The 21,913-nt window shown below is 39.0% G+C and overlaps 1 protein-coding gene across 1 annotated transcript in view; it reads left to right on the top strand.

The window, feature by feature from the left end:
* Positions 1 to 947: 947 nt before the first annotated feature.
* Positions 948 to 21,913, top strand: part of plekhg4 (pleckstrin homology domain containing, family G (with RhoGef domain) member 4) — a 92,325-nt gene continuing 71,359 nt past the window's right edge. Inside the window, exon 1 of the mRNA XM_072464522.1 lies at positions 948 to 1,030. Within this exon, the coding sequence (XP_072320623.1) occupies positions 1,028 to 1,030 (3 nt within the window). The 5' untranslated portion in view covers positions 948 to 1,027. The remainder of the gene's footprint in view (positions 1,031 to 21,913) is intronic.

The following is a 21,913-nucleotide window of genomic DNA, read 5'->3' as shown; positions in this document are numbered from 1 at the left end:
AAAGGCTGGAGGTTGAGGAGTAAAAACGAGCGAGTCCGACTGAAAGCGGTCCATCTGCTCCACGTCCCTGGAGCGTCTTTACACTCTTCTGGCTCCGTTGCTTTTAAGTGGGCAAAAAGGTCCACAGTCCAGAGCATTTTCACTCTCTCAAATGTCTGCGTTCTCCCATAACTTAAACTGGGAAACAAAATCAATCACCAACTCCAGATTTGTGTCGGATTTCCAAATGTATTATTTGTCCTGCTGCTTCGTAAAACACCGTGGAGGGTTATAAACATTCAAAATCACTTGTAGTTATAATATAGTCATAATAAGTAACAGTCAGGGGTGATTTGTGACTTTTTATATGGATAACTGCCCATTTAGTTTTATTATCAGCCATATCTGTAATATCCATGCTCAACTGCAGAATAGGCTGAACTTCTCTGTTAAAAACGATTGCAATACAGCGTTTTACTATCGGCAAATAGCATAAAATTGTTTTTCATTTTTCAAATTAAAGTAAAGCCAGGATCAGAAAAAAACATTTTTGGGAAAAAATAATGCATTCACTGGGGGTTTTAGGTGATGAAAAACTGTTTTATTGCAATTATTTTTCATTTTAGTTATAGCCTACATATAATTCTATTTTTCTAGCTCTAGATTGCTTAATGTTTCTTCTACTGCCGGCCATATATCTGTAATGAAAATAATTTCCAGAAATGTTGGCAATGAATTAAAGTAAATCTGATTCTGAAAAAATGTATGAAAAATCCTATAAAAATGACTTTGAATCGCACTGCAGTACTACAACTTAGCCAGCAGATGACAATGCAGCGTGAGACAGCGTCACAGGAGCAGGGGCGTGTCCACATCAGTGCTGCGGGCGGGGCTTTGCCTGCGGGCGGGGCTTCACGTGCGCGCTGTGAATCAACCTGATCCAAACCCAGAGCAGCCTGAGCGCGAGTCTGGGCGCGCGCGCGGGGGAAATACTGGCACAAAATGCTCTCGGACAGGGATAAAACCAGACCAAACCGCGCCGGGAAACATGGTAGGAGACATTTAAACTTGCTCTGGTTAAAGTTTGATTGCGGTTTGTCTGTTGTGGCGCGTGACCAGCGGCACATGGCTCCTGGAACTTCAGCGCAGCAGGTTTGTTGTGGTGGGGGAGGTGTTGGGCTCCTGCTCCTCAAACACCATCAAGTCAACTTAAACCTGCCTCTGGAACTGTTAAACTGTTAAATAAATGTTGTCCAACCTGTTGACATTTGTTATCACGTCAGCACCATTTCATTTAGTGCAATATTATCTCAAAAAGCTGCTCCTCAAACAGTGTAAAGTCAATAAAACATGTGCCGATGTAAATATAAGGCACATTGACATGGTTATAACGTTAGCACCACATAATTTAATGTAAGATTTGGTTTAATTATAGTTGTAAATGGGAATAAATAGTTATAATGGAAAATTAACCGTATTTTAAAATAAATTGTATACATTGTAAATATACATTCTTAACATTAAAAAAAGAACACATTGAAACAAAACCAGAAGAAGAACAGGACAAATTTTAGAAAAAAAACCTTGAAAAACTTTATCTTATTCGAAATTGATTCATGAATATCAGCTTCTTGTTTATGCTTGTTGGCTATAAGGAACAATTTTTAGAACTTTTCTCTCCATTTTCAGATATAAATTGATGTTAACTTCTTTTTAATTGTTAATTGCTATTGCTATTCTGAATCCCATGGACAGGAACACGCTTTTGTCACGTTAAATGCGTTTGAATGTAAAAATTGCACTGAAATGTCAAGAAATGTAGTAATAGCTTGCTTAGATTGCACACCAACTTTCCATTGTAGATTCATGGCATTATTTCTGATGTAATATTTTATTTAGACAAGATGAAACATGCAGTGAATACGTGTTGATTTAAAGTCAGTAAAAATATCTTCCACGGAACGTTGTAAATAATAATTATTATATTAAATTGCTTTCAAAGTTTAATTTGGCCATTTCTTCTGACTCGATTGTCCCTTTTTTTTGGTGTGTTGTCAGAAACCGGTTGTTATATGTTCAAGAGAAACAAATAAAGCTGACATAAGTTTAGTTTCTGAACGTCACATGCAGAAAGTCATGTCTTCCACAATGTAGTGAGAAAAAAACTATTGTCCATTTGATTATTAATACTTTAAATGACTGAATTAAATGTTTTCTGCTGACATTCTGCCATTTCCTGATCCAGAACTGCACGTATTCTTTATCGATGTGTGACGTAATTAAGATTAGATATAGAAAGCATTGAATTTCTTGTGAAAATGTTGAGATTAAGATGATTTAAAAACACCATTGTGACTGTAGTAAAGAGGAAAGAGCCGTTTCCTGACATAATGTTGAGATTAGATAAAGCAGTGTTGTTTTTTCTATTTATTTGAATGACTCATTTAGCGAAGAAAAGCTTTTAACAACATGTAAACCTTGGTAAACCGATGCCACATTCTCGCTGCTCAACTCTAAACTAGAACTTTTGTTTCATTTTTCGCATTTTGCAAAGCTGCATTTCAAGATATTATACAAGGCTGTCAAGAAAAAAATCCCAAGTGTTTAAACAATGCGAGCTCTAAAGAGAAACGCTTTATGATTTACGTCTGAATATGTGGTTCCGCGCACCTCGTAAACAAAGGCGACTCCGGTGTGTTTTGGATTTAGGATCTTAGTGGTTTCAGTTGAAGTTTTAAGAGCGGCGGGTCACATCACATCGCAAATAAAGCCTTGCTCAAGTTTTCATTCTTGTGTCTTTAATACGGTTGATATTTTGTCACAATTTTCACACATTTCAGAGTAAAACGTCACTTTTTTTGTTGCACTTTCTAGCGTTGCGGCGGTTGTCGGGCGGAGATTGAAAGGTTTATCTGTTTAATTCCTGTCTTGTTCATTAATTTGAAAAAAGTGTCACCCGTTTTAGTCTAAAAATAAGTCTATAAATAAATAAAGGTTATCTAAGAATGGGTAATTAATCAAAAGCGCGTCAGATCGATATTGAGTCCTTCGAAATGATTTGTCTGGGGTTTTTGAAACGAAAGTCTACAGACGATTAAAATCATGTGGTTTTCAGCAAAGGTCAGGCTTTGGAGGAAGAAATTTGAATGTTATTTGTGTTAAATGGCAAAGATATTTCGATTTAAAAGTCTGTATAGTGTATGTTCATGAAAATATTACTAAAAGACTAAATCAAATCAAATTGAAAATCATGATCGATCAGCTTTTTTCCATATCTTTCCTAATGTGATCTGCATGTTCAGAGAGAAAATATCAGATTGAATTCCACATGTAAAAGGGGCTTAGGTCACATTTGAAATGCATCAGATTTGGTCTGTTCACACGTCATGAAAGAATCCGAGTTTGGTCACATTTTTGGTCAACTTTCAGCCGTATCATTTTGACCGTGCGCTTTAGAAACACGTGTCCACCGTTTAGTCTGGTTCTGGTCGTCTCAGTGGTCTTTACGTCGCTCAGTCCCATCAAGACGTGTTTAGTCCCTGAAAAGCTGCAATCGGATCATTACAGACCGAGCGGAAGACAAACACAGTGATGTGAAGTGAAAATAATGCAGGTTTTTCTTTGACTGGCTTAAACTGCAGAGTCATGATCAGATCCAAGTCCAGCAGTGAAGCAGGAGCCATGGTATTGTTTCCTTATTTTAAAGCTACAGAGCTGTCAAAAGTATAGAAAATCACATACTAAGCAATACTAAAAGCTCGTATCAAGGCAAAATGTACAGTTTACAGTTTTTTACATGATTTTGAGCTTTATCTTACCACTGTTTAATAAAGATAGTACTATTTACTTTTTGTTGAAATTGGCCAAAACAATTGCCAAAAAAAAAAAGAGCATTTTAATCATCAATGCAGTATCAAAATGTATGTGAAATTTTAGAACTGTGACAAGTCTACTTTGAACGAGGCATTGTGTATATACAATTATAGATAATGTTAATATTGTTTTGAAGATATACTTGATTATATTTTTTTTAATCCATATAGTTTATTATTTAAAAATATATTTAAAAATGTTGCAGAAAGAACTGAAAAAATAACGACTTGTCGATGAATTCTCTGTTGTACATTGAGACTCAACCAAATAAAGACTGAAATCTTATAGACAGAGAATATTTAATTGTTCTATTGAGGAGAATCACTAATTTGTGTATTTTTTTCCTCATTTTGATTTCATAATGCCTCTGTCTTTGTGATAAGTCGATCAATCGCTGCAGTCCTACTTTCGTTGCAGCCTTTCAAATATGTAAAAACGACATTGCTGCACTTTTCTGAGTATTTTAACATCAGCTAACACATTTTGAAATCACATTTTGGCACATTTCTTAAAACAGACTACCAGAAAAAGCATGGGAAAAAGATGAGTTTCACCCCTGGCTGTGCAGCATCGCAGGCGTTCAGAGTTTGCTAATTGCTATAGGAAAATGTTCTGTGAAACCATTTGGCTCCTTTCTTTTTGGTGACTGTTACTGCGGCTAATTGGCTTTTGTTGGTCACACGTCGCGGCAGGTCAAGCTGGACACGTCGGACAGGCCAATTAGCCCAGTAATTAGTCTGTTTCTGTGTCTCTCAGAGGTTTAAAGTGAGACGACCACAGATGCCGCACATGCCAAAGTCAAGTTTATTCTCCTCTTTTCACAAAACGTCTAAACCTTTTAAGCTATGTATTTCAACGACAATATCCAGACAGTTGGTGAGAAATGTGCCCAAATGTGTCTTTAAATGTCTTTGTTGTGGTTCAAACTGGAATAGACTGCGAAATGAACCACCAAAGTGCAGAAAAAGTGCCTTCTTTTCTGTTTGTATCATCTTTTTTAGCTGAAAGTTTGAAAATGTTCTCTTCTCAAAACACGACTAAAATGTGTTTGAGCTAAGCATGCCATATTTGATTCTATAGACGTTGCTATTATTATTTGATTATTTGATTATTCAATGTTTTATGTTGCACCTAACGCCGAAACAAGTTCCTATGTAACAAGTTCCTATGTTTACAAACTGTGTTCAATGACGATGGCAATCAACCTTTTCTGATTCTGAGCTGCTACAGTCTAAAAATAAATATGAAAATCTACAATTCTGCGCAATATTTAGTTTGTACCTTTACTGTCTTAAAAGAAGAAAATCAACTTAACAATCGTAGAAGACCAGACTTTTCTTTTGTTGAATAAGATGTTTTTGAGTTAGTTTGTTGAGAAAATTAATTGTTGTGAAGTGAGTTGAAGTGTCCTTTATCTCCCCCTCCCGTCAGCAAACAAGCTAGCTGCACAGTCAGGGAAACTACAGACAAACTACTTTTACCGTATAAAGTTAATTTTAGAGACACAAAAGCTTCATGGACAAAAATTAGGTGAAAAATTGAGCAAATGAACACATTTTGTCAGTTTTTCTGCACATTTTGTGTTTTTCCATGGCTTTTTAATTTACTTTTTAATTGGGCTGAACCATTAATCAACGTTGAATCGAGCTCGAGATTCAGTCGTGTTTATTGTCAATTATGCTTGGGGGTTTTTAATCGAGAAGTCTTCAACCAGTCCTGTGGTTTGGAGCAGAGTTTGTGATTTGGAGGAAGAATTTCGGCAATTTGTGTGTGTTAAATGTAGTTAAATGGCACTAATTTAAAGTCGGTCTGGTTTTTGTTCATGTAAAATAAATACCGAAATACATTTTTATTTCGTTTTTGGAAAGACACATTATAATAAAATCGAGATCCATCAACAGGAGGGAAAAATACCACTTTTCGATATTGTTTTGGCGAATGTCGACGTTTTGCCCATTTTTATCAGTCCAATCTCCGTTCCAATCCGTTCGCTTTGAGGCCAAACCAAGACAAACTTGAACTAGATGGTGTGTAAAGGTGCGACCTGAGCTTACCGCGCATAAGGCCGTATTGTTGCTTTATTTCCGTGTTTGATGCATTCGCCATAGAAACGGCGTGTTATGCAACGTGATCGTCATCAAAGTGGGTGTGTCGGCTTTGACTCCTTGACTTCAGCCCAACGACGGGCCTAAGTTTGGACACGCACTGAACGGGTTACAAAACCTGACCATGTTCTTTGTCTCCACCAACAAATGACACTGTTATGAGGAAACGCTCTGTAAATGACATGTTTTTGTTGTTTCTGTCGGCGCTCGGGACCAAAACTGTTCTTTCACTCAAAGTAATAATGAGAAATTTGTTGGGTTTTGATGAAATTTGAATTACCGTATTTTCCGGACTATAAGTGGCACCGGAGTATACGTCGCACAAGCAAAACAAATGCATAATAGAGAATTAAAAAAAATATAAGTTGCACTGGAGTATGAAATGCGGTTGCAGCGTGAAAATAACAAATAATATCACATAAGTCGCTCCGGGTTATAAGTATATAGTGTAAATATAAGTATAAGTCACACCCCGGCCAAAACTATGAAAAAATGTGCAACTTATAGTCCGGAAAATACGATATATACTGTTCAGCAACAAATATTGGTTAAACATTCAATTATTTCGCTTTTTCATACACTATTTTTTAGTACTTAAATATTTAGATATTTTGCAAGAAGGTGTTAGAAATTCAACAAAAAACTAGGGATGTATTAATTATTTTCAGCCGATACTAATATATATATATATATATATATATATATATTTGTCTCGCTGTTGTGGCTGATAAGTGATATTTGCCTAAACTGACATCGAGATATTAGCAAGGATTGACACAAATGAATGTAAAATTATATTTAAATTCACAAATTCGCAAATGAAAAATATCACCGTGTCAACATAAAGGCACATTTTCAGCCCGGATTTCAATTTTCTTTATTCTTCATTTCATTATTCTGTTCAAAAGAGACAAATCCGGGTACAAATATCGGGTACATTTTCGATATCGAGATGCGGGGGAACCTGCCGATATAACCGATAACCGATCCCCATTTCTATCTGCTAAAATGTTCTGCTGTCAGCTAGCTTAATTCAATTCACAAAGTCTAGAGTAAAATTCAGAACCATCTTTCTTTTTACTCTGCAGACTTTTAGATTGAACCGGAGCAGAGGAAGTAAACTCTTTATTTAAGGTGTAAAAGCTCTTGTTTCTTTAGTAACGCATGCGCTCGTCTGTCCAGATGGTGGATTTACGTTCTCTGTGATGTTATTCCATTGTCTTTATGACGCGGGGCCATAAACCCGCCACCGCCGCCTTTGTCCGAGTCCATCGCCGCTTCAGCCCATCCACGGCCTTAAGCCCCTCCCACCGGACAAACATTGATTTTTACACATTCCACAGCTTTTACTTGATTTTCTGGGCAAACGAAGCCCCCCTTCTTCCGCCCTCTGCCAGGCACTTAATGCACAAACTACTTTATTGACTTTCCGGTGCTTACTTTGTGGCACATGTTGGCTTATCTTTGTCTGTCATTTTCTTTCATTCTCTGCAAAGCTTTGAAGATTTGCTGGCATTTCACGTATGAAGTAAATAACAGATGTGTGATCACAAACTACCTTCAGGTAAAGACGTGCTCTTGCTCCATCGATAAGGCAAAAACTAAAGAAAAGTTGCATTTTTCGGATTATTCTTTACTTTACAGGTTCTGAACATGGATCATCACGTATTTGTTACAAAGTATTCTTCAATTATGAATCAAATACTTTGATTTTGCCCATACCATCACTCCTCCTTCACTCCTCCATCACTCCTCCTTCACTCCTCCATCACTCCTCCATCACTCCTCCTTCACTCCTCCATCACTCCTCCTTCACTCCTCCTTCACTCCTCCATCACTCCTCCATCACTCCTCCATCACTCCTCCATCACTCCTCCTTTACTCCTCCATCACTCCTCCATCACTCCTCCTTCACTCCTCCATCACTCCTCCATCACTCCTCCTTCACTCCTCCTTCACTCCTCCTTCACTCCTCCATCACTCCTCCATCACTCCTCCATCACTCCTCCATCACCCCATCACTCCTCCCTCCCTCACTCCTCCCTCCCTCACTCCATCACTCCTCCCTCCCTCACACCATCACCCCTCACTCACTCCTCACTACTCCCTCCTTCACCCCATCACTCCTCCCTCCCTCACTCCATCACTACTCCCTCCTTCACCCCATCACTCCTCCCTCACTCCTCCCTCACTCCACCTCCCTCACTCCTCCCTCCCTCACCCCTCCCTCACCCCTCCCTCACTCCTCCCTCACTCCATCACTCCTCCCTCCCTCACTTCTCCCTCCCTCACTCCTCCCTCACTCCATCACTCCTCCCTCCCTCACTCCTCCCTCACTCCTCCCTCACTCCATCACTCCTCCCTCCCTCACTCCTCCCTCACTCCTCCCTCACTCCTCACTCCTCCCTCACTCCTCCCTCACTCCATCACTCCTCACTCCATCACTCCTCCCTCCCTCACTCCTCCCTCACTCCTCCCTCACTCCATCACTCCTCCCTCACTCCTCCCTCACTCCTCCCTCACTCCATCACTCCTCCCTCCCTCACTCCTCCCTCACTCCTCCATCACTCCTCACTCCTCCCTCACCCCATCACTTCTCCATCACTCCTAAAGGATTAATATTATTTGTTTAATCTAATTTTGAATTTGTAATACTGATTCATTTCCAGCTCGGAATTTTGAATGAATTTTGAGAATGAAATTCAATGGATCAAGTGTGAAATTCACAATGAAACATTTCCCAGCAAAGTTTCAACATGCCAAAATGTGCTCACTTGGATCAGTTGCTAATGTTTTGTTTTTAAAAACTCACTTCAAATGTATCACTCTGAATCTGGACTGTTAAATTTGAGGGCTTGAAAATCTATGCGTCGTTGAATATTTAAAAGGTGCATTTTTCATTGCAAATGTTAAAACTAAGAAAAGCACACTGAAAATGTAATGTAAAATTCAGCTGCTGAAATTCAAAATGGAAGAAATTAAATTGTTGTTTTCCGTTAAACATTCTTGGTGAAAAATTTGGCAGCATTTAAAATTCAACTGTGACGAACCAATGATCTTCCATCTGATGCTTGCGGTCCGGCAGAGCGCCACATTTACGATGTCGTGCCGTAAAAGCGGCAGATATGAAGTCAAGTGCACAGTCCTGGATGTAAACGCTGGGCCTCAACAGGTCTTACAGAAGATAATACTTGTTCTTTTCTGACAGATGGCTCACGGTTTGTCAACTCTTGCATCTTGTAGGAGCCCCACGGTGCCTTTAATCCATGTAAGGAGATTAGGGGCGCTGCATTGTTCCTGACAAACAGCTACAACTAATTACTGCGACTACATTAACTACTGCTGATGACTGTGAAGGCATTTTATTCATTTTTAACGTTTCATTCCTTTTCATTGTTTTATTCCTTTTTATCTTTATCATTTTTATTATTGTTTTATCATCATATTATTGTTTTATGTTTATACATTTTATGGTTTTATATGTTTTTATGGTTTTATAGATTTTTATAAGTGTATTCATATTATCATTTTATTGATAATGTGAAAAAACTGATTTTTATAGTTTTATTGATTTTTATGTTTTCATTGATTTTTTTTTTATCTGATGTTATAGTTTTAATATTTTATATAGTTTCATAAATTATTATATTTTGGTTATTTTTTTCGTTTTATTAATTTTTATTGTTTTATTAATTTTATCATTTTATTTTTATTGTTTTAATCATTTAATTGTTTTCCTTTTTATTGTTATTGATTTTAATCTTACTGTAACAACATTTTACTGCAGTATTTGTTCATATGAAGCAGTTCAATAGTTTTTGTGACTTCACCTGTAATAGAACAGAGCAAGTGACAAGAAAAAATACACCACTTGAAGAAAGACTGATTTAGAGTTGATTAGTAGTAGTTATTATTCACAAATGACCTGTGACCATGAACTATGGAATCTCTTTTTTTTCTAAAACGACTTTATTTTGCTTCTAAAGTTGTCACAGATTATTATTTATAATTTCTTGCGATTATAATGTGACCTGAATAATCTTGAACACACGACTCTTTCTCCCCTCGACGATCCTGAAGTCCCAGATTCTTTTCTTCCTGCGAGTCTTGTCATGTATAATTACGGCTCTTTGTACGACGTTTTGACATTCGATAAACATAAAGTTGTGAAATTGCAGCGATGACTTTCAGTGTCATTGCCGTGCGTCTGCCTCAGCTCGTCTCAAGACTGTTACACGTGTTTTCACGTTAGCTCTAGGTCAACCACTGCATTTTTCAGACAATTGGAGGATAATATCAGGATGCCATTAGAGCGAGGACCGAGAAGAATCTCAAGCTCAATCTTTCAAGAGCACGGACTTTGTGTCTGTTCCTAAAATACACCCCGACAGTTAGACACTAGGCTTGTTCAAACTGTCTGCACGTTTATTAGCATAGCCGCGCAGTAATATGAAACTAGCATTAGCATTAGCTGCTAACGACCTGAAACAACCAGCTCGGCCTCAGTCTGGAGTGATCTCTGTAAGTCTACTGGTCCCTCGACAAATGGGTTTTTTGGGGATGTCACAGAAGTGGAATCCTTTGTTTTAAAACTATTTGTTGACGCAGCCCACAGGAAACATGCGACTTTTGTCCTCCAGATGGCAGTAGCAACGAGTACGTCACGTCACTTCGGACCCATATAGCTTATTAGGCAATCTAAGTACATTTTATTGTTTGTTGTTCACTCCTGACAGTTTGGACTCCTCACTCAGTCTTCTTCAGAGTGTTCAGTCGTCTTCAGAGTGTTCAGTCGTCTTCAGAGTGTTCAGTCGTCTTCAGAGTGTTCAGTCGTCTTCAGAGTGTTCAGTCGTCTTCAGAGTGTTCAGTCTTCTTCAGAGTGTTCAGTCGTCTTCAGAGTGTTCAGTCGTCTTCAGAGTGGTCAGTCTTCTTCAGAGTGGTCAGTCTTCTTCAGAGTGTTCAGTCTTCTTCAGAGTGTTCAGTCTTCTTCAGAGTGTTCAGTCGTCTTCAGAGTGTTCAGTCGTCTTCAGAGTGTTCAGTCTTCTTCAGAGTGTTCAGTCTTCTTCAGAGTGTTCAGTCGTCTTCAGAGTGTTCAGTCGTCTTCAGAGTGTTCAGTCTTCTTCAGAGTGTTCAGTCGTCTTCAGAGTGGTCAGTCGTCTTCAGAGTGTTCAGTCGTCTTCAGAGTGGTCAGTCGTCTTCAGAGTGTTCAGTCGTCTTCAGAGTGGTCAGTCGTCTTCAGAGTGGTCAGTCGTCTTCAGAGTGGTCTTCAGAGTGGTCAGTCTTCAGAGTGGTCAGTCTTCAGGGTGGTCAGTCTTCAGGGTGGTCAGTCTTCAGAGTGTTCAGTCTTCAGAGTGTTCAGTCGTCTTCAGAGTGTTCAGTCGTCTTCAGAGTGGTCAGTCTTCTTCAGAGTGGTCAGTCTTCTTCAGAGTGTTCAGTCGTCTTCAGAGTGTTCAGTCTTCTTCAGAGTGTTCAGTCTTCTTCAGAGTGTTCAGTCGTCTTCAGAGTGTTCAGTCGTCTTCAGAGTGGTCAGTCGTCTTCAGAGTGTTCAGTCTTCTTCAGAGTGTTCAGTCTTCTTCAGAGTGTTCAGTCGTCTTCAGAGTGTTCAGTCTTCTTCAGAGTGGTCAGTCGTCTTCAGAGTGTTCAGTCTTCTTCAGAGTGGTCAGTCTTCTTCAGAGTGTTCAGTCTTCTTCAGAGTGTTCAGTCGTCTTCAGAGTGTTCAGTCTTCTTCAGAGTGGTCAGTCGTCTTCAGAGTGTTCAGTCTTCTTCAGAGTGGTCAGTCTTCTTCAGAGTGTTCAGTCTTCTTCAGAGTGTTCAGTCGTCTTCAGAGTGTTCAGTCTTCTTCAGAGTGTTCAGTCGTCTTCAGAGTGTTCAGTCGTCTTCAGAGTGTTCAGTCTTCTTCAGAGTGTTCAGTCGTCTTCAGAGTGGTCAGTCGTCTTCAGAGTGTTCAGTCGTCTTCAGAGTGTTCAGTCGTCTTCAGAGTGGTCAGTCGTCTTCAGAGTGTTCAGTCGTCTTCAGAGTGTTCAGTCGTCTTCAGAGTGGTCAGTCGTCTTCAGAGTGGTCAGTCGTCTTCAGAGTGGTCAGTCGTCTTCAGAGTGGTCTTCAGAGTGGTCAGTCTTCAGAGTGGTCAGTCTTCAGAGTGTTCAGTCTTCTTCAGAGTGGTCACGTTGCAGTGCCCAGTGTATCACCCGTTTCCTCTAAGGTCAGGGATCCACAGGCAGATTCTCTACCACAACACCAGGCACATGTGATGTTTTTGTCATGTGTCTTATCAGCTGGTTCACACAAGATTTGGTGCTGTCTTTTCACTGACAGAGGCACAACGACAGCGCCATCTACAGTCCGGCTTCTTAAGCACATAATCCCAGGTGTGAGAGAGTGAAAAGGCCCCCTCGTCCCGGTCTAACGTTCCGTGGGCATATTTACCTATTTCCGATTGCCCCAGTCCATGATGTGGACTAATTGGACCAAAATATAAATAAGCTAAATATAACAAATTATTATAACTTTTTCACATTGATATTGAGCAATAGCAATCATTAAATTATTTTAATTTAGTCATAACAAATATGTATTTCAGTATACATTTCCAGAACATAAACGATACAGACTATTAATCGTTGCCATTTAACACAAGAGATGTCAGACTTCCTTCAAAATCTAAATTCTGCTCCAAACAACATGTTTTTACTGACGGAGATTAAGAAAGCCGAAAACAACGATTAGAAATGATCTTGGAAGTCAATCATGGCACATCATATCATATACGTGTAAGTGTATGCAAGTGTGTTTTGCTGTGATGGAAAAGATAAGCGTCTATAGAAGGACTTGTCTGAACGGTTCCTCTCTGACTGTACGTTCCTCTGTGTCTGGACCTGTCAGGGGGCAGAATGCCTACGCCGGAATGCACCGAGTGTGAGTGTGACGGTCCTACACTGATGGAAGAGGCTCGGAGTTAAGGCAAAGCACCCGAATGCCAGGCTCCAAGTGCAGCCAGCCGCAGTGTCGGGAGTTCGAATCCCAACTCTGACAATGTACTGCATGTCCTCGCTTCTCTCTCATCGCCCTTTTCACGCTTATCTTTCTGTGTAATAAAGCCTTCGGGCTAAAAAAATCTTTAAAAAAAGGCTTTGAGCTCATCACAACAGACATTCAGACGCATATGCCAAGTGTCAGCGCATCATAAGCACAGCACAGCACAGGACGGGATGGGACAAGACTGGACTGGACAGCACAGTTCAGGACAGGTCATTACCGGTACTCATCTGTACCGATTCTAAAACACATACAAATCACATACATAAGACAAAGATCGGCATTATGTACAAAATACTTTATACAAATAAAGCTCATTAGTTCAACCTTAATTTGGTTGATATTAGTAAGTTATTTTAAAGTCTCAATGTACAATAGACATAATCGTTGAGCAGTGTTGAGTAGTCGGCTAATCGAGATAAAAAAAAAAATATATATATATTTTATTTGTTTGTATCTGTTCTTGTTTGTGCACTGTTCTTGTTTGTAACAAGAACAGTGCACGGATAACATTAATCTCAAAAAGAAAAGATGCTCTGTACCAGATTTGGCTAATTTGATTTGAGGTTCATCTGTAGTCCTTGGGCAGATTTAACATAAGAAACATAAAAAAAAATCAAATACCGTATTTTCCGGACTATAAGTCACACCTTTTTTCATAGGTTTCGCTGGGGTGCGACTTATACTTATATTTATACTATATATACTATATACTATACTCCGGAGCGACTTATATGTGATATTATTTGTTATTTTCACACTTGCAACCACATTTCATACTCCAGTGCAACTTGCATATGTTTTTTTCTTCTCTATTATGCATTTTTTGGCTGGTGCGACTTATACACCGGTGCGACTTATAGTCCGGAAAATACATTACATACAGAATAAAAAAAATGACATTGTACTTAATATCAGATTATGTTGATGAACTGGGATGAACTCGATGCTGTGAGTTTGTTTACGCGCTCAGGGAAAACCCCCTCTCCTCCTCTCCTCCCCTCCTCTCCTCCTCTCCTCCTCTCCTCCTCTCCTCCCCTCTCCTCCTCTCTCCTCTCTCCTCTCTCCTGCTTTTCTTTGGGGTCAAGTATCAGAGGAGCCCGAGTGCATCTGCTCTACAGCTCCACCGGAACCTCCTTTATCTGTGTGAAAAGACCCCGGTCAAGGCGTGTCACCCGACCAAGATGTCCATTAGCCACACTCAGGGGGGCTCCCGTCTTCACTGGAAAAAGAGTCTGGTGTTGGGCTTTTTGTGCCTTTTTTCAGAATGATTATACCAGATTACAACTTTCCTGACACACATTACTATTATTTATCTTTTGAAATCAAGATGGAGTTTGTAATGCATATTCTAAACTATCCCAGGAGTATTTGCCTTTTACTCTATAGAGATGAGAAGCTGTGTTTTTGCAAAGTTTATATCAGATATTTGTTTATTATAAACGTTCAAAATGCGACACCTTAAGTCTGTCATTATTTATTTTTTCTTTTTGGTTGACATGAAGGGAGAAGCACTGTTTACCTTAATGGCTAAACGTGAAATCCATTAATCGTAACAAATAATTCGGTGATTGATGAATGGTTTTCTGGACTATACGCCGACTTAAAGACTGAGAGAAGATGTGGATTGATCTGGATTGATCAGGCAGAGCAGTAATCACATCAGAATGACCTGCAAAGGTAGTGTTTTTGTCAAACATACTAAATTGCATCTTTTTTGTGTCCATCTCGGTCGAATTTTGTGCAAATATCATCTTCACAACCCTTTATTACTATCCAATCAAAGCAACGAATCAATTAAACGAAAGAAAAATTTCTAGATTCATTGATTAGCAGAATAATTGTTAGTTGCAGCAAGGTATGTCAAGATTATTCAGTTAACTGATATTCGTGATTATTCGGGTCACAATATAACCGTAAGAACCCAAAAAATATTAATCGTGAAAATTTTAGAAACAAAACTAGAAAATCTGCAATGGCTGAAGCCATTGATGGAGTGTCTGCGTCTCTCACTCTCACTCTCACTCTCTCTCTCCCTCTCTCCCTCTCTCCCTCTCTCCCTCTCCCTCACCCTCTCCCTCTCGAAAAAGAATAAAGTAAAAAATATAAAGAATAAAGCCTAAAGAATAAGGGCTAAAGAATTCCGCTGACACTCATAATGCCCAAATTCATTTTAAATGGGGAAAAAGTACTAATACTTTTGAAGATTCTGCAAAAAGTACAACTTGTTCAAATGTCAAAAGTAATAGCACACGTACTACTGCGAAAGCGATCGTAATGAGGTATAACTTGTTGAAACGTTAAGGAGTTGAAACTGGCTAAATGGAAAATCATGGAAAATATAATAATAAAAAATACGTGAAATACAAGAACATATAGTGCCTGCGTGACATCACGCAGACACTCAATTAAGTATTTTTGTTGAATTTTAAGCCCAAAAATAGACTTGGATGTGAATAACCTTTTTTTAATCTTTATTTTGTCTTTCAGAAAGTTACATCTCCGTAATAGGCGTGAATAATATGTAAATCGTGATGTTTTTTCCTTAGAATAATCACAACACATAACATTTGATATTGTGACATCCCTAGTTGCTGCTCTAGTATCCGTATAACCTCAATAAATAACTTTTTTTGGTTCCGTATTGACCCATTTTCTTTATATGTTTAATTTTTCAACCCTGGTTTCAATTTACCAAATGCTAATAATTAAAGAATATCCCTTTTTGTTACGTCCATGGATATCATAGTTCATGTTTTAGGTCATTCTTCCTCTTGAGTCTGAAGTTGTCTAAAGAAACGTTCCTCCTTGGTTACATTCTGGGAGGCGGCGTTGCCAGGACAGTACAGTTCCCGAGGCGGTGGACGCGGCACAAAGCCCCTCTTGTGCCTGAGATTGGACTTGGGTCTCATTTTGAACGGGCCGTCATCCTCCTGCTCCGTGTGAAATCTGAATCTGCACCCCTCAGCCCCTTCGTCCGGTCTGAGGAAAACATGCCCTCTGCGAACGGGACGTGCCCATCATCACCTGAACTCCTCTCTCTCTCCCCCACGGGACCAGCCATATTTATCTATCTGACCCACTTAAACAGAAGCAGAAGCCGTCCCAAAACACACTCAAGACATCAATACCAAGATGAATACTGAAGGATTTAGTGTTATTGATTGGCAGCAAAAGCTTTAGATGCTGATTATTTTTATTACACTTAATGCCGTAGAACCCAGTTTTATTTGTTATTTCTTTTATTAGCCGTGGCACAAATGGATATCGATTTATATATATTTATTGAGATCATATTTTAACAATAAATCAGCTAAAATGTGCCTGTAAATGTCTCGGTTTAAGTCCATTCAACTATGTCAAATTAACCACAAAAGGACAGAAATATTGTGACTTTATTCTCTTTGTTTGGGCAATTACACTAGACATTTTTAATAGTTGTAATCAGAGACAAAATACTCCATATTCTTATTTTGCAGATCTCCCAAACAGAAATTGCGATATTATACCATTACAATGATATAATGGTACAAGGTAATATTTCAATACATCTCCCAACACTGTCTCCCATGTTTTATTGAAAGAGCAGCTCTTTGTGACAAAATCGGACTGCTGTGTGCTGTCTGTATCTAAAACGTTCCATCCCTGCTTCACTTTGCCATCGGAAAAACCTTTTCAAACGCTGTGTTTAGAAAGTAGTCATCCTAAATGGGGATTCTACGATATTAAATGTTATTGTTGCGATTATTCACTGATCATTGAGAGAAATCCTTCATTTTCTTTCATTCTCGTGGTCTGTCTTGTTACCGTTTCTCAAGTTTGTGATCGACTTTATGAAATTAAACTTTCTGAAAGACAAAATAAAGTTAAAGTTAACAAAAATACATCATTTTGCTTCTAGACCTTTCACAATGATTATTTTTTGTTTCTTTCGATTAAATTGTGAACTGAATAATCACGATTATCAGTTAAACCTTACAATCCTGACATCCAGAAAGTTTGAGTTCATAAAGCTGATCACATAGAGGAGTTGTAACGTATGTGAAAGAAAGAAAATGAAGGATTGCCCTGTTTGGTCTCAATAATCGTGAGAATCGTTTATTTTCACGTTAATTGTATCACAAAGAATATGATCTTGACACATCTCTATTATCTATGAGTAACGTGGCTTCCCATCTGCACTTAAACCACTGATCTTTTGGTTTGTGGGTGAACGCTCTCCCCTTTTCCCCGTGCACCTCTGTAATGCCGGTCGCCGTCGCTCCGCCTCGCCGTAAAGAGGAAGAGGAAGACGCGGGGATAAATTTAGTCTGTGAAACGAGAGCGAGGAGCATCGAGTGACGCTCCTCCACATTTACACACTGTAAATATCTTGGAGCAGAACTTAAAGCGGCGGCATCTGTGTAATGTTGTCACCATGCCCAAATGTCTGCTCCGGTTCAGTACTGACCAACAGGCTCCATACGCCACGCTACGAGTTTTATGCCACGATCATAACAAAAAGGAGGACCACAAAGTCAAATGTTTGGAGGGAATTCTGTTGGAAAAATGTGTCACGTTTCTTTAGAACACCATGTCAAAGGAAATCCTGACTGTTGGAGAAAGTGTGGCAGCCAGGAGGCAAACCACTGTCACATGTTTTGTCCTGTCGATCAGGGATATTGGACTGAAATGGTTAAATAATGGTTAAATAAAAAGCATTTGATCATATAAGTTCTGTAATAGATCAAGACATTTCTATTGAGAGTCTTCATCGATACTTGTTCAAGAAAGGAAGGGAACATTTGACATTTTGACTGTTTTGATGATTAAAATTGGTGTATTTCGTGTTGAGTTGGTGCAGGTCGTGGTTTAACAAAGAAAAGGTTGTTAAAATGCTTTGAGCCCTTTAAAAAATAGCAATGTATTGTAGAATATGATGAGCAATTTATCAATTATTGCATGTATCGCAAAATCGTGATATTATCGTATTGTTAGCTGTGTATCGCATCGTGGGGGACCATGTGATTCCCAGCACTAGTTTTTTCATCAGTTTCATTATCATTGCTTATTTGTAAGGATTGCTTTTGTTTTAGACCACCATCTTGTATGATAAATATGTCTTGAATTTTAATGTTTAGTCACTTTATGAACCGCTCTTTCTTCCTTTTGGCTGGAGTAACCTCTCTCAGCGCTTAACAAAATGGAAACTGTGCTTATTTTTGATTCTTTTGACGCTTTGTCAAGTCGCACCACCAGAATGACGTTGCCTAGATACTAGACAAACACCGCAGACATCACTGGCACCATCATATCTGATCTTAACACAACTCCAATTGTTGTTGCTCATTGTCTGGAACTAAACGGTCTGGATTCAAGACGGACGTACCTGTTTTTCCTCGACCCAACTGACTTTTCAAGCAATTCAGTCTGCGTGGAGTTAAAATTGAACTTGTACATACTCTACTTGAACATATTCATTTTTATGTTACACTGGAAATATGTCAATCGATTTAAGAAATGCCTGTGTTTATGAGCTCAATATTTTACACGTGACTTGGTACAAATGAGTTTATTGCACAGCTTGACCTAAGTTTGAACTCCTTGCACTGTTCATTTTGCACTTTTCTTAATCAATGTTACTTAACCTGCCGAGTTTGTCAGAATAATCAATACCCAGGTACTATGGTAACTGATACTAACTGATACTAAACGCAAACTAGTTACTCATTTCAGCAGCTCAATACTGCGGGGGAAAAAGGATGGATGGGACAAAGTTGCACCTTTTCTGAATAGTGTTGTTCTGGTCTTAATCTTGGTAATGTTTAAAGAACTACTACTCTTTTATTGTACTTTCGAAAAAACAGATTTAATTATTATTGTGATGTCGACCAGGGCTGTAGTCAACTATTCAATTCAGTTTATTTTTGTAACGCCCAAAACCACAATCGCAGTTGCATCGAAGCAGATTAAACATTGTTCATAGGGACTTGGCAATGTCCCAGCATCCCGTGTCCTCAGACAAATGTCCCATCATCCCGTGTCCTCAGACAAATGTCCCAGGGTCCTCTGTCCTTAGACCCTCCTTCTCGCCCAGGAAAAACTACAAAACCTGCTTGGGAAAAAGTATAAACCTGGAGGAGTTCCACAGTGAAGGGTCCGACTCCCTCACAGACAGTGGAGCTGGAGCCACTCAGGAGGAGAACCTTTTCTTCCAGGCAGATGAAGAACCGTTCATCTCCAGGCAACTAAAGAACTTCTTGGTCGATTAAAGACGTTTAATGATTGATTAGTCGAATTAAAAAAGGGGTGTGGCACTACATTTATGTGTATTTATAAGTAGAAGGTAGATAAACGGCTAACTCACTGCATGTCTCCTCCTTTAGCCGTCTTTATAATCCAAATAAAAGTCAAACTAATGCAAATTTTCATCGACCGTTTAATCAACTAAATGACTAAAGACTCATAGGTTCAAGTCTTTTTCTGAGAATTTAAATGTTTGTATCGAGACCACATTATGGCAGAATAGTTTAGGCTGCACAAGTTTAGAAAAAAATATTTTTCTGGAAAGTATTTGCAATCAAATCAAAATGTATCAAGAGAGCACATTTAAAACAGACACATCTAACAGAGGTGAACAACACCGAACAAAGCAATAAAAGCAGCATTTACAATCAAATAAAAACGTACTGCAAAAATAAAACAAGTCTGTTCTAAGTGCTCATTTCAAACTCGTCCAGAGAACATTTAAGAACATTTAATAACAGGATATTTTGTGTCCAGTGGGCCTTCCAATACCTAAATAATTGCCATCTTTGCAATTTTATAAATACACTAACTGAAATTGGGATAAATTGTACAGAGTTCAGTAGAGCAGTTTGAAATTTTCCCGACTCAACCCTTTTTGTTGATGTTTTGGACCAGCGTGACTGTTTAAATGACATCATGTGGTTGGACTCTCTTTAAATGTTGGATTAATCTAATGAAAACATGTCAGATGATGTTAGAGGAGCGACCAAACAGTCCCAGAGGGGCCGCGGTGCCTTCCTTTATTTCCCCACTGAAGGCGGATTTGAGAAGTGTCAAGGCCATCGCTGCCCTCGGGAACGCGCCTGCTCCATCAACCAGGAAATACGGTTTCCAAAAGGAGGATTTGTTTCTTGGTCCGCGTGTTTGGGGCTGCACAATATTTCACAAAAGTATCAACGTTGCAGTATTGGATATAATCGCTATCGCAACAGTAATGTAACAGAAATGTACTATTTTTGAAAGACTTTGATTTTCCTTTTTCAGTTTAATTTTGCCGTGATTTTGTCTGTTTTGTCTCAGCTTGTAAGGTATGAGCAGATTTGTTTTAATATCACTGAACCTCTTGTTTCAAAACCTTTTAAAATATCACCATAATATCTGAATATCATGCAGCCCTAAACTATTCTTGATATTAAAATACAACGATCACACAATGTCATTCCAGCAGAGATGTGCTCTTTAAATGTATCCGTTACAGTTGTGCATCCATCTCCAATACAACATTCACAATATTATAGATATTTTGATCATCTTTCCGTGTCTAATTGAGATTCTGAAAGATTAACATGCCCAACAGCAGAAGCGAGAAGGCAATGGGGTGAGTTGGATGTAGTTTTTGGAATGTTCTGCTTCTTTTACACACAAATACACAATTTACAAGTACATTTCCTGTCTTGTGGGTCAAATTTGGTCAGATTATAGAGATACCGTAGTTTTGAGAGCTTTTGCCGACGCCCCCCTTGTAGTCAGGAGCAAGTTATCAAAAAAAATTACATGCTCTTCTACTTTTTTTATATTTATTTTTATTCCAGAAAGTTATGGGTCAAGATTGGTCATGAAAGTACAAAGTAAACTCCTGTTCGATGCTCCAAAGACTTTGCTCCTCTTTCGTTCTCACGCTCGTTCCCAGCTGCAGTTTCTCAAGGTCATCTGCGTCTTTATCAGGCTCCGCTCCGGCACCGGCGCTGCTCGCTTTTATGCTCACTCACGGCCACAGTCTTGAGTTTGTGCGGCACCAGGATCCTCCCCCATCCACACTGCACCTCGCCAACTTCAGAAGTGTGAAAAACCCTGCCCAAAACAAAGAGGAGAAGAGAGAGGACATTCGAAGTACTGCACGAGGGGATTGTGAGCGGATGACGTAGCACAAACTGTGACTATACACTCCTATGAAGGTAGTAGATGTCTTAAAAAGGATTCCTACAGATTATTTTTCCTTTAAAACCATTTTATTAGTGTTAGTTGTTATTTTGAGTTATATATTTTTGGGGGAAATGATCACAATTGGCCAAAAATATCGGCAGAGTTCATCAACCCCTCTGGATTCTAAAATATTGGGATTGGTGATGAGTTCATAAGCGCTTTTCAAAACTACAACGACACTTCCTGGATCTCAGACAACAAAACGATCTATAATGCGACGCAGACAGCACACGGCGGTCTCATTTGGACTTTACAACATGCAAACACTGAAAAAAATCAGCAGTTTCAGCCTTTTTTATCCAACTTCCACACTAGACTTTAAATTACCGTTTTGATTTGTCGTCTAGTTTATATTTTAGTTTAGTCTGCAAACGTCATTTAAAATAAACAAACAAACCCAGTGTTCCCCACTGTTGAGGACACCTGACTCGTTTGACAGTTTGAAGGAACAAAAACACATTTAAAATGTACACAAACGTCAAGTAAAAATTCCCAAAAGCCACTGCTCCCCTACCCTTAGGCCATCAATTTAAAAACGGTATCAGTGCTTCGATCTCAGTCCGTCTCACACCTATCGTTTGCCCTCGGGACGTCCAACACTCCACCTGATTTATGCAAACTTGTTACAGCTGCATACCTCTTTCTGACAGTAATGTTTGATACGTTTAAACCCTAACAGTATCAGAAGTATCCATGGACTGTATATATAAATA

Source organism: Eucyclogobius newberryi, unplaced genomic scaffold (genome assembly GCF_026437365.1).
Source record: "Eucyclogobius newberryi isolate DKJ021-1_F unplaced genomic scaffold, fEucNew1.0.hap1 SCAF_5, whole genome shotgun sequence".
NCBI lineage: Eukaryota > Metazoa > Chordata > Actinopteri > Gobiiformes > Gobiidae > Eucyclogobius > Eucyclogobius newberryi.
The sequence above is the reverse complement of the archived record's forward strand: the minus strand, read 5'-3'. Positions and strand labels throughout refer to the sequence as shown.